This window comes from Polistes dominula, unplaced genomic scaffold (assembly GCF_049000335.1).
Source record: "Polistes dominula isolate Pdom_NZ unplaced genomic scaffold, Pdom_raw_medaka contig_75, whole genome shotgun sequence".
NCBI classification, from domain to species: domain Eukaryota; kingdom Metazoa; phylum Arthropoda; class Insecta; order Hymenoptera; family Vespidae; genus Polistes; species Polistes dominula.
The window spans coordinates 1,272,268-1,284,039 of record NW_028301003.1 but is presented as its reverse complement, the minus strand read 5'-3'; the positions used below and the strand labels follow the sequence as shown (position 1 = coordinate 1,284,039).

At 26.1% G+C, this 11,772-nt stretch overlaps 5 protein-coding genes across 6 annotated transcripts; 2 read left to right on the top strand and 3 right to left on the bottom strand.

Moving 5' to 3' along the window:
- Nucleotides 1-24: 24 nt before the first annotated feature.
- On the top strand, nt 25-2,660 carry Rbsn-5 (Rabenosyn-5). The gene is made up of 7 exons (XM_015322803.2): nt 25-571; nt 666-785; nt 856-996; nt 1,091-1,252; nt 1,376-1,733; nt 1,810-2,209; nt 2,314-2,660. The coding sequence occupies exons 1-7, from the start codon at nt 439-441 to the stop codon at nt 2,536-2,538; spliced, it is 1,539 nt and encodes a 512-aa protein (XP_015178289.2). The 5' UTR covers nt 25-438; the 3' UTR covers nt 2,539-2,660.
- Hsdl2 (Hydroxysteroid dehydrogenase like 2) lies at nt 2,624-5,733 on the bottom strand. The gene is made up of 8 exons (XM_015322792.2): nt 5,388-5,733; nt 4,975-5,138; nt 4,671-4,884; nt 4,387-4,592; nt 4,094-4,291; nt 3,750-3,977; nt 3,545-3,673; nt 2,624-3,448 (listed from the first exon to the last, which is right to left on the bottom strand). The coding sequence occupies exons 1-8, from the start codon at nt 5,399-5,401 to the stop codon at nt 3,336-3,338; spliced, it is 1,266 nt and encodes a 421-aa protein (XP_015178278.2). The 5' UTR covers nt 5,402-5,733; the 3' UTR covers nt 2,624-3,335.
- Nucleotides 5,734-5,957: 224 nt separating this feature from the next.
- Nucleotides 5,958-7,507, bottom strand: LOC107067358 (uncharacterized). Of its 2 annotated transcripts, none has more exons than XM_089173919.1 (3): nt 6,859-7,507; nt 6,559-6,740; nt 5,958-6,485 (listed from the first exon to the last, which is right to left on the bottom strand). In XM_089173919.1, the coding sequence occupies exons 1-3, from the start codon at nt 6,965-6,967 to the stop codon at nt 6,180-6,182; spliced, it is 597 nt and encodes a 198-aa protein (XP_089030045.1). In that variant the 5' UTR covers nt 6,968-7,507; the 3' UTR covers nt 5,958-6,179. The 2 variants fall into 2 exon arrangements, with proteins under 2 accessions (XP_089030045.1, XP_015178279.2); XM_015322793.2 differs by lacking the exon at nt 6,859-7,507 and having other exon boundaries at nt 5,958-6,149; nt 6,277-6,485; nt 6,559-6,705.
- Nucleotides 7,508-7,818: 311 nt separating this feature from the next.
- On the bottom strand, nt 7,819-9,733 carry RagC-D (Ras-related GTP binding C/D). Its single transcript, XM_089173915.1, has 7 exons — nt 9,527-9,733; nt 9,276-9,424; nt 8,794-9,200; nt 8,577-8,713; nt 8,356-8,498; nt 8,145-8,293; nt 7,819-8,060 (listed from the first exon to the last, which is right to left on the bottom strand). Exons 1-7 carry the CDS (start codon nt 9,527-9,529, stop codon nt 7,861-7,863), a joined length of 1,188 nt encoding a protein of 395 aa, XP_089030041.1. The 5' UTR covers nt 9,530-9,733; the 3' UTR covers nt 7,819-7,860.
- Nucleotides 9,734-9,971: 238 nt separating this feature from the next.
- RpL9 (ribosomal protein L9) lies at nt 9,972-11,679 on the top strand. Its single transcript, XM_015322732.2, has 4 exons — nt 9,972-10,125; nt 10,751-10,896; nt 11,113-11,440; nt 11,556-11,679. Exons 2-4 carry the CDS (start codon nt 10,759-10,761, stop codon nt 11,660-11,662), a joined length of 573 nt encoding a protein of 190 aa, XP_015178218.1. The 5' UTR covers nt 9,972-10,125; nt 10,751-10,758; the 3' UTR covers nt 11,663-11,679.
- The last annotated feature ends 93 nt before the right edge of the window (nt 11,680-11,772 follow it).

Here is an 11,772-nt window from a genome sequence, read left to right as displayed (position 1 = left end):
CACGTAACAATCCATTGTGTGCGAGACGTGCTGGGCTCGAGGGAAGGGGTAAAAATATTCTACTATCTGGTTTATGTTTATATGTATAAATATAAATAGGTTAAGTTAATATTGAATTGATTAAAAATTGTAAATAAAGTTAAAATTATTAATGTTCGACATATTTAATAATTATTCAACAAAGTGTACTGTATAATTAGGCTTTTTTTTTGTATTAATAAAAGTATCGTTAAAAATGATTATATTTTTGACATGTCTATCAGCTGATCCAATTCAATATGGCCGTTCATAATATACATATGTAAGTTTTCATTCGATAAGTCACAAAACTGCCCCTACAATTGTATCTTTTAATACAATAGTTTGTATGAAGATAAAAAATATATTTAAAAAAAAAAGAATATCTACTCGTAAAAATATCTCACTTGTTCTACAAACATGGCTGGAAATGCACAAATATTGGAAGGATTTCTATGTCCCGTTTGTATGACCGATTTAAAAGCACCAGATAATTTGACCAAACACTTTGAAGAATTTCACAATAATGAACAATTTTTAAAATCTCTCAAAGGTATTATCAATCAATGAAATAATAAACACATCATATAAACATTATTATTAATTAATTCAATCATTATTTTTTGTTTTTTTATTTTTTAACGTAGATTTACTTGGCAAAGCTAAGAAGAAAATATTAAAACAAGATGAAATGCCAGAAGTATTTTCATGTACTCCAAATAATCAAAGACACAAATTAGAAATGAATACGGAACAACAAGAACCAGGTAATTGCGTTAATTATATTTCAATTAATCATCTTATCTTAACTATTATTAATAACAATGAATTCATTAGGTGTAATTAAATCACACACGAGATATTTCAAAGAAATAAGAAACATGAGATTGGAACGTTATACATCAGAAACAAATAAATTATTAATAAGATTAGATAAATTGTTATACAATTTGCCATTAGATCCAAGTAAAAGAAAAGGTATGCGATTAATATACAAAAGACATATTTGAACTTATTAACAAACACACACACACACACACACATTTGTATAAAATTGATTATCGTTAAACAGTACACGAACAAAGTATCGTACCATGGATAGATGAAACAGATGTCAAATTGTGTCCTACTTGTGCTAAAAGTTTTCACGTTGCAAGAAGGAAACATCATTGTCGACTTTGTGGAGCTATAATGTGTCATAATTGTACTCTTTATTTATCCCTATTGGATGCTCGTAAGTATCGATAAAAAGAAAATGAACAAACAAAAAAAAAATATATACTTCTACCCAATTGGATAGTAATTTTACAGTTCTTGCTACAGATGCTGGATAAAAAAAAAACAAACTATTTTCTAGGAAAAATGACAAGTCCTGTTTCTATACAGGACGATTCGGCTGTATCTCCGTCATCATCGGAGAAAGGTTTTTCAGAACGCGTTGTACGAGCTGGTATAGGATTTACAAAATTGGCAAGATCACCATCGAGTGGTAGTTTAAATAGCGTTTTAGCTTTGGTCAATGATTCAACTGGTGGTGCTGAACAACATTTCAAAGTTTGTACACATTGTATGAATTTACTCGATGCTAGAGAAAAACAAAAAGAAAAACAATTTCACAAGCCAATAGTATGTCAATTTTATGAAAAAATGAGATTGTACATGGAAGAAACTATGCAAATATTGATAATGTATAACAAAATGAGCGAATCTTTGAGGTATTTCATTCTAATTTTACATTACAATTTAATTCATTATTTCAATGCAATAATATATTAATATATCTGTTTTTAGAGAAGGAGAATCTACGTATGATTTGCAAGATGCACAAACATTACGTCTTAAAATTGCTAAATTAGGTGAAAATATAGATGCAATTAGTAAAAGAATATTAGTACTTGGTACTAGAGATGTGGATAATTCGCCCCAAGGTCAAGAATTAAGATTACATCAAATGGTTAGGGCTAGTGCAATGTTATTTTTAAAAGAACAATTACTCTCTATACAATCGTTACCGTCGATAGAAGAATATGCCACGTTGAAAGAAGAACGTCAAAGACGAATAGAACTTAAAGCTGCCTATGAACAACGATTGGAAGAACAGAGACAAAAATCTCGTGAACAAAACAAAAGAGATACGCGAAATTTGGAAGGTGGTGGTGGTGGTGGTGGTCCATTGGTCAAAGAAAATCAAGTAAGATTTTAATATAATATATATATATATATATCATCGTGTGTTCTTAATTAAAATGTTCCATTGATTTTTATCATAATCTATCATAATCTATTTTTTTCAAGCAACAAATGACTATGGATCAATCGCAAGGTTGGGGCCCATCTATTAAAGCTCCTATGATATCTTCCTCTACTAATCCGCTCATCGAACAAATGAATAATTTAACAGCGTATATCGAACAAGCTAGAGCCGATTGTAAATTTGACGAGGTCACTACTTTAGAAAATAATCTTCAAGAATTGCGCAGTGCCTATTATGCCAGTAAGGAAAGTAATAACAGCGAATAATATAATAAAGGAAACTGTAAACATTCCTTTTACGTTCCTATAACAAACTTTTTAAATAATTCTCTTATAATATAATAATACGTGCTTTATTGTTTTTTTTTTTTTTTTTTTTATCAAACAAACTAAACGTTTGTTTCATTAATAAAGTTAAATGTACGTATTATGAAAGATTTGTTTTCTAAAATAATTAATTATGTTCAATAATTAGTAAAACATAAAAATATATTAATAACTTGATAATTGGGGAAGGTAAGTTTAACTTGTCGCAAAGATTTCGCATTTTTGTTTTATTATTATTATTATTATTAAAGAATAAATATATTAATTTATTTATATTTTATGAAAAATGTCCCCAATTAATAAGTTAATCTTCATTAGAAACTCGGAAGTACGTGATTTTGCAAAATTGATATAAAATATATATATATATATTGTATTTCTTACTTTTGGAATATTTATATATGTTAGTGAAGTAATTGATATACTTAATAAGTATATAAGTACATAAAATATGTATGAAAATTTAGTTAACCATATATATATAAATGTATATGTATATGTATATATAAAATGTATTTTTTTCTCTCTCTCTCTCTCTATATATATATATATATATATAACAAATAATATAATTTTTTTAAATTACGATATATATATATCGTTTGAAAAAGTATATAACAATATATGCATTTGATAAAATGCATTAAAATTTGTATATTCGTAATATTGTGAAGAAAAACAAAAAAAAAAAGAAAGTATATAAGATGAAAACAAAAAAAAACAAGATTTCATCAGTCTTAAAGTTTAGATTTTAAGGAAACCATTAATTTTTCTAATTTCATAGCTTTTTGAAGATTACCACTGATTTTCAACTTTCCTGTCATAAATGCGGTAGCTGGTTTTAATTTACCTGAAAAAAAAAATAAATAAATAAATAACAAATAAATGTGTTAAGACAGAACAAGTAATCAAATAATGTATAAAAACAAACAAAAGTTTTCATTACCAGAAAACATTGCAAAGAATTGTTCCGAATTCATTGTAAGAATTGCATCTGCTGGATCTTTTGGTTCACCTTTGCCAGTAGAACCAGTACCACTTTTAAGATTTAAATACCACGTACTAGCTTCCTCTCCTTCAAATGGGTAGAGAATAAATAGAAATAATTATGCATAAGAAAGAATAGCCAATAAATAAATGAATCATTTTACCTTTAACATTGAATTGATATACAGCATTAGTTTTGTTAACAAGTTCTGCACTCAAATTAGCATTAATAGCAGAAAATATATCTGCAATTTTGCCACTACCTAAATCATGATCAGATGATTTCTCAGATGATTGTTTAACTGTATTATCCTCCTTTGATGCATTCAAATTGATTGGAAAATTAATATTACCATCCAAAAAGAAATCTAGCATTAAATTATCTGTAGTATCTGTATAAACATTTTTATATTTATTCGATAATAATTCAAATACAACAAAAAAAAAATAGGTGAATATTATTAAAAGTAAATAAATGATACAAATATAATGAAATAATAAATAATACCTGGATTGCAAGCGTAACTTTTAAAATCAGTAATCCCTTCTTTTCTTAATATTTCTTCGTCAATTAAAAATTGTCCAGTAACGGATCTACTATCTTTACAAATCAAAGCGTAAACCGCATCTGCCACAATGTCAGGTTTACGACTGTGATTTTTAGAATCTGGACCCGTTAACATTTCTATTGCAGCAGTATAAATAGCTAAATAATAATATAAAAAATACAATAATAATTATTGTCACAATATTTCTTCTAAGTAATATAGAAGATAACATGAATATAATTATATAATATACCAGTTTGTGGCCATACAGCATTAACAGCAATACCATCTTCTTTAAACTCTTCTGCCATACCAAGTACACACATGGACATTCCGTATTTGGCCATCGTGTATGCTACATGATTTTGAAACCAAATTGGTTTCATATTTAACGGTGGACTTATATTCACTATATGAGGATTTGTGCTCTTTTTAAGATAAGGTATACATAATTTTGACCTAAACCAATTACACATTTTCATTATTACTTATTACATAATGTTATTAAAGAACAATTAACAAAGATTAATTACTTACACAAGAAAAGTACCCCTTGCATTAATATTATTCATAAGATCATACTTTTTCATATCCGTAGCCAGAGTACCTGTTAAAGATATAGCACTGGCATTGTTAACAACAATATCAATACCACCAAATTTATTAACTGCATTTTCAACGGCAGACTTAACTTGTCCTTCATCTCTGACATCGACGATACAAGGCAAAGCTTTACCACCTGCTTCTTCGACTAAACATTAATAAATTAATAACGTTAATGAACAAATATTTGTGTGTAAACATTTATATATTATTATTAATATCGTTATATTATTATTACTTTCTGCAACAGCTGTATAAATGGTGCCTGGTAATTTCGGATGAGGTTCTGCAGTTTTTGCAGCAACAACTATATTTGCTCCATCTTTTGCTGCTTTTAATGCTATACTCTTTCCAATGCCTCTCGATGCACCCGTTATAAAAATTGTACGTCCTGCCAATTTCCTGTATTTATATACAATGATTCCAAAACAAACAAAAATTGTATATATATATATATTATTAATTATTTTCAAAATGCAATTATAAATACAATTAGTGGATAAATGTAAATAGCAGATTGTTCATGTTAACCGTGTACATACACCACACATGTATATCCTTTAACCAAATATGTGTATATATTACATGTATATATATATATAAATGTAAAATTGATTAAAATTATTAGAAAAAATATATAAAAATACGTACCCAGAGTTTATCATGTTGCAAATAGTATAGAAAATGTAATGACAATTATTTCGAAAATGTGATAATAACGTCTTGATATATCAATCTAATGAAATTGAATGTTAACTGTAAAACTGATTAATGTTTCATCAAATAATATACACATTTAACGTTTTTAATAATCGATTAACAATTTACGAGAATATGAACAAACTCGATTGCACTTTTACATGTAAAAAACATATTTATATCTATATTATAATCGACCTTTGATCGTGAATTAACATTAAGGTATGTATCTATCCACGCAATCACTAATAACCTGATTTACAGTGTAGTATCTTTACAAAATGTTCTATTCGAATGATATATTGCATTTGATTATTTATTTCTGTATGTATAAAAAAAAAAAAAAAAGAAGAAACAGAGTTATAGTATATTAAAAAGTAATTTGAATAACCTTGAAAAAATACGTATTAACTAATTTGCATTAATTAGCTGTACAAGTATAGGTTAAGTGAGGCATATTTGTATTACTATATATAGTATATAACGTATGTATGTATTTTGTCCAACAATTAGAAAGTTAACTTTAATATTTATATATTTAATTATTGAATGATCATATAATTTCAATTTTGTTTATTAATTAATGATGTATTGTAATAACGAATTGTTGGTACAACTGACGTTATTGACGTTTTACGTAATTTTTCATATATACTTTGATTAGTTGATGGTGTAAATCTTACACTCTTGTAAGATTTTGAAATTGGAGTGATACTAAAAAAAATAAAAAAATAAAAAAAAATATTAAAACATAGATATTTTTATTATTCTTATTTTTTGTTTTGTTTTTAATAATAATAATATAATGAAATAATAATATATATATATATTGAGAATGTACCTATCATGATGCATTATTCTTCGTGTATCCATTAGCATCTCTCTGCGATTAAAAATACTTTGAGCATTGGAAGTTAATTTATTAGAATTAACAAATTTCATATTAATCGTTTCCATTTCTTCACGAAGTTTACGATATTTGTCAGACATTACTTGCATATTATGTGCAAGCTTACGATATTCATCCTTTAATAGATTATATTTTGCTTCCTTCAAAGTTAAATATAATAATATTAGATAAAACTAATATAAAAGATGAGATTGAAAAATAAGGATAATGTACAATTTGATAAAAACGTCGTAGAATAATGTTATTTTGAGTATTTTGAAAATTAGCTATTTCTGGTAATGATTGTATAGCTTCATTTAATGGAATAAACAAAGATGATACTTTGGGTAATAATGGTTCTTCCAATTGCAATGATGCCATATCCCCATTATTACATCTTGGACAAGGTCTTATACCTAAAGTTAAATAATATATATATATATATATATATTTACACTAAAAAAAGCACATTCATTTGTAATAAAAAGATGATGTATGTTTTTTTATATCTTGTGTCAAATTTAACATAATTACCTTCGTCTAAACAATTATCACAAAATATATGTCCACATTGTGTTATTCTAAATGGTTTCTTTCTTCTGTTTTTCGTAGAATAACATTTATTACAAATGTAAGTATTCATTTGTCAATAAAATATATATATATATATATATAATTGTTATATTTAATGTTTTGTCAAATAAAGTTAATTATTTATCAAGAAATAATTTACATTTGAATGTTAAGTATGTAGTATGCAAAGTTCGTATCGATAATTCGATATTTTCAATGGACCAATCATTTCAAGACATTATTTCGTATTTTGACCAATTAACTATCAATATTTAGGCGCGATTTTATAAAGATATTTAAATGAAATAATTATTCATTTGTATTATACATAATACATATACATATATAATGATAATGTTGTACATAATACGAATTTATTTGATCGTATGCGTTATAAATCGATATATTTTAATATATTATATAATATTTGTATAATAAACAAAATGTATATAACCTTATTCCAATAGCAAGAAAATAAAAATGTGAATTTACATTTGGAAATTGAAAATGTTTTATATCCAAATTTCATAATACATAAAAAAATAAAATGTTCTACAAAATTGTGCATTTTCTGCAACAACAGGAATTTGATTATTAATAAAATTAAAAAGTATTTCGAATTATAACGCCATTGATATGTGATAAAGTGTCATATACAAAGAAATAAATACATAAAGTTAATTTTATCACAAATTTCAAGTATATATATATATATATGTAGATTCGTATTAAAATTTAACAAAATAAAAATTAATGAAAGTATATATATAGATTTAATTGTTCAACTAATTATTACGAGAATATCCTTAGCTATTTATATATATATATATAAAATTATACATGATCGAAGATGTACATAATGATAAGATCATTTAAAATAAAATGAAAATATATATATATATATATTTAAAAATAAAAATACTCTAATTAGGGATAAAGCTCGGTAATGAGACAAAAATCTAGTTAACTTTGCGTAATTGCTATGACACCATTTTGTCCAATCATTCCACCCTGTGATACTACTGCCAAGCTTGAAGATTCATTGATGCTAACTGGAGACGTAGAGTGATTATTTACACTAGTAGCAGCTAATGCTTTATTACGCAATTCAAATACTTGTTGTATCGCTTTGCGAAAGCATAAGAAATTGTAATCTATAACACCTGTAATTTCATTCAAATTCATAAACGATTCTTCATTCATTTTATACATTGGATGTAATTTTAACAAATAAATGAATATCTTACCTTGTCTGTCAAAATTATCCTCTCTCAAAATGCAAACCAAGGCTAAAAATTTATTCACTTCGCGCAAGAACAAAATAGTGCCGTTATTTAATTTAATTAAACTAGAACTTTGATTATCAAATGCCGCTGCATCCAAGTCTTCTCTCAATCTAATTAGAAAAATTATTCAAATTTGTATTATTTATATTTATACAAGTATATATTTACTTACCCATATATGCAAGAGACATCGATAACTACATCTATCATATCGCAACATAATTCGTAACTTTGCATATCTACCGGTGAACTGTCAGTTGCAATGTAAATTTTGGATACAACATCGAACAGAAATGCTTTCTCAATTGCAGAATTCTAAAATATTATTATTCAAATTGAACGTTTAATAAAAGTAATGTTAAAATGATAATACTATGACAATTGTATACATACTGATATGAGTATATTTAATAAATTTTCCAATGTTGGTAATTGTGGTATTAACTTTTGAACGACTTTACTGAAAGCTTCGAATATACTGTGATCGTATATAGACGTCAAATGAAAACTAAGATGTATTCGATCGCATCCTAAAACAAATTTCTAACGATAGATTTACACAGTTTATCAATAATAAACGATAATTATTGTTTTTCCATTTATAATTTACCAGAATCTATTAGATCGTCGTTAGCTCTGGTATGTATGTCCCTTTGCGTTTCCATTTTACAATCATCCGATAGTCCATCAACTTTATGAATGAAAACTTCAAATTTAATAGCTTGATTAACCTTATATGCTTTAGTAACAGTCAAATGAAGTTTATTCAAAGCTTCCATATAATCATCCTGTGCATCTATTACAAAGACTAATGCACCACAACCACCAAATATCATATCGCTATCAAAAGTAGGATCAAAGAAATCTATTTGTCCAGGAAAATCCCAAATTTGAAATTGAACAAAGCTAGAATTACTAATATCATCTTTGATTACTTTGTTTGTACTTTCCAAGAATAATGTTTCGTTTGGGGACATTTTGTGAAAAACTACTTTTTGTATCGATGACTTTCCACTTCTGAAATATCATCAAAGAAAATGAAATACGAGTCTGATAGATTTTTAGATGAGTTATTAAAATATATATATATACCTTCTAAGACCCATTAAAAGTATTCTAGGTTTTTGTTCTCCTGCTACAGCTTCCGTAGATGCCTCTGCTTCTCCATCAAAGGGAGCATATCCAAAATCTTTTGGAAATGAATCAACATCATAACCTGATTGAAATTGATCATCATCATCCTAAAGAATACAATAGATCATAATGAATAAACAAATAACCTCTATGATGATACATTTAATAACAAATTAATAAATAATTATTTAATATGTTTTCTTTCTTACCATATTTATATATACAATATTATTGTCAAATCACAAATTGAATTTTCTATAAGGTTAATTTTAATTGATATCATTCAAATGCAAGAAAATAATCAGACTTGCGATAAAGAGGGCAAGCCCAATGTTGATAACAAAGAGAAAATCACCAACTGACAGAAATTACTGATCGCGCATATGATTCTTTAACATAACCTTCTATTTTCAGATGGTAAATAGAAAAATCAAACTATACATAACAATATTGATGTTTTTCTACAATTATCCTGTTTTGCCATCTATCGGTAATGTATTGAAACAAAAAAGAGAGATCATTTTTATAATATTTCTTTTTTTTCACAGAATAAATAATTTTAAAAAATAATAATATTATAATTATGATATTAATTGTTTACATGTATTTTACAATTATCTTACAATATAATTCAATAACGAACAATAATATAAGACGATTTCTCGATATTTCGATATTTCAACATTTCGATATTTCGATATGAATACATCGATGAATCTTAAAATGGCGGACGGAACGCATGGCAGTCAACTAGAGGAATAAAGAGCGCTGTATGGTTCTTTTCCGGTATCGCTGTTACGCGTGGAAGGTAATGAAATTTGAACTGGTTTGAATATTTAAGAAAATCTATATTAATCCAACGATGCGTCAAGTTGAATAATCTATGATTTATAATTTTTTATATATTTCTTTAATATATTTTTCGATAGAGTATAAATTTCTTGAAGAAACATTATCTTTCATTGGGAGATCGTTTTTAACCTCAATTACGTATCACTTGGTATAACATCTTTTGATAGTTTTTTAGTTTATTATGTTATTATATTTATACGACATTTGTGTTTTTATTTAATGCAGTTTTGTTTTGTTTTTTTTTATGTGAATAAATTTTATTAATTGTTCGTATAAGTGAATCTATCGATTGATAATTATTTACACGAAAATACGAACATTTCATTGACGTTGTTTAATTAAAACTTGTATTGTTTTTAAACTTTATTCAAACGTTGTGTGCGTGTATTATTATTTGTTTATATGATTCATTTATTAATATATATATATATATATGTATACACGTATCCATTATTAAATATTTTTCAGAATTTATTTTGATTCAATGTGTGATAGATTTGAAATGCTTGTTACATATTTGAAAAAAGAAGAAAATGGAAGAGTTAACTAATTAAACTAATTTTCTTTGTTTTTTGTTTTAGGTTAAAAAATGAAGCAAATTGTAACCAACCAGACGGTGAAGATCCCTGAGGGATTGACCGTTACAGTGAAATCTCGTTCTGTCACGGTTAAGGGACCAAGAGGTGTTCTTAAACGTTCCTTCAAACATCTTGCTTTGGATATTCGTGTAAGTATTATTTGCTTCAAAAAATAAATCCAAAGAAGAAGAAGAAGAAAAAGAAATATATTTCTTATGATGATAAATATTTGGATTCCCCTTCATTTTATTTATAAATGAGAAAGCTTTATTCTGATACGTATTCTGATAAAAATGAATCAATGAATTTGTCGCATTAAAATATTATTAAATAATTTTTGTTTCTCGATTATTATTTCATTACAGATGATTAATCCAAGACTATTGAAAGTTGAAAAATGGTTTGGAACAAAGAAAGAATTAGCTGCAGTACGTACCGTATGTTCTCACATAGAAAATATGTTGAAAGGAGTAACGAAAGGTTATCAATATAAGATGCGAGCTGTATACGCTCATTTTCCTATTAATTGTGTAACAACTGAAAATAATACGGTCATTGAAATCCGTAACTTTTTGGGTGAAAAATATATACGACGAGTTAAAATGGCTAATGGCGTAACTGTTACAAACTCTGCCAAGCAAAAGGATGAATTAATAATCGAAGGAAACTCGTTGGAAGATGTTTCACGATCTGGTATGCAAAATATAATGACATTGTTGTACACACATTAATATTCTATAGAATAATTTTCTGATATAATATAATATAATACTATTGTAATTTATTAATTAATACATTTTTATTTTAGCTGCACTTATTCAGCAATCTACCACTGTGAAAAACAAAGACATTAGAAAGTTTTTGGATGGACTTTACGTTTCCGAAAAAACTACCGTTGTACAAGATGATGAATAAATGTTATTAGACGAAAATTAACATTATTTCATTTTATTCTATATTATTCATTGGAAATAGATATTATTTATAATGCGTTTATACGTCCATATTGTAATATCTATAATTTT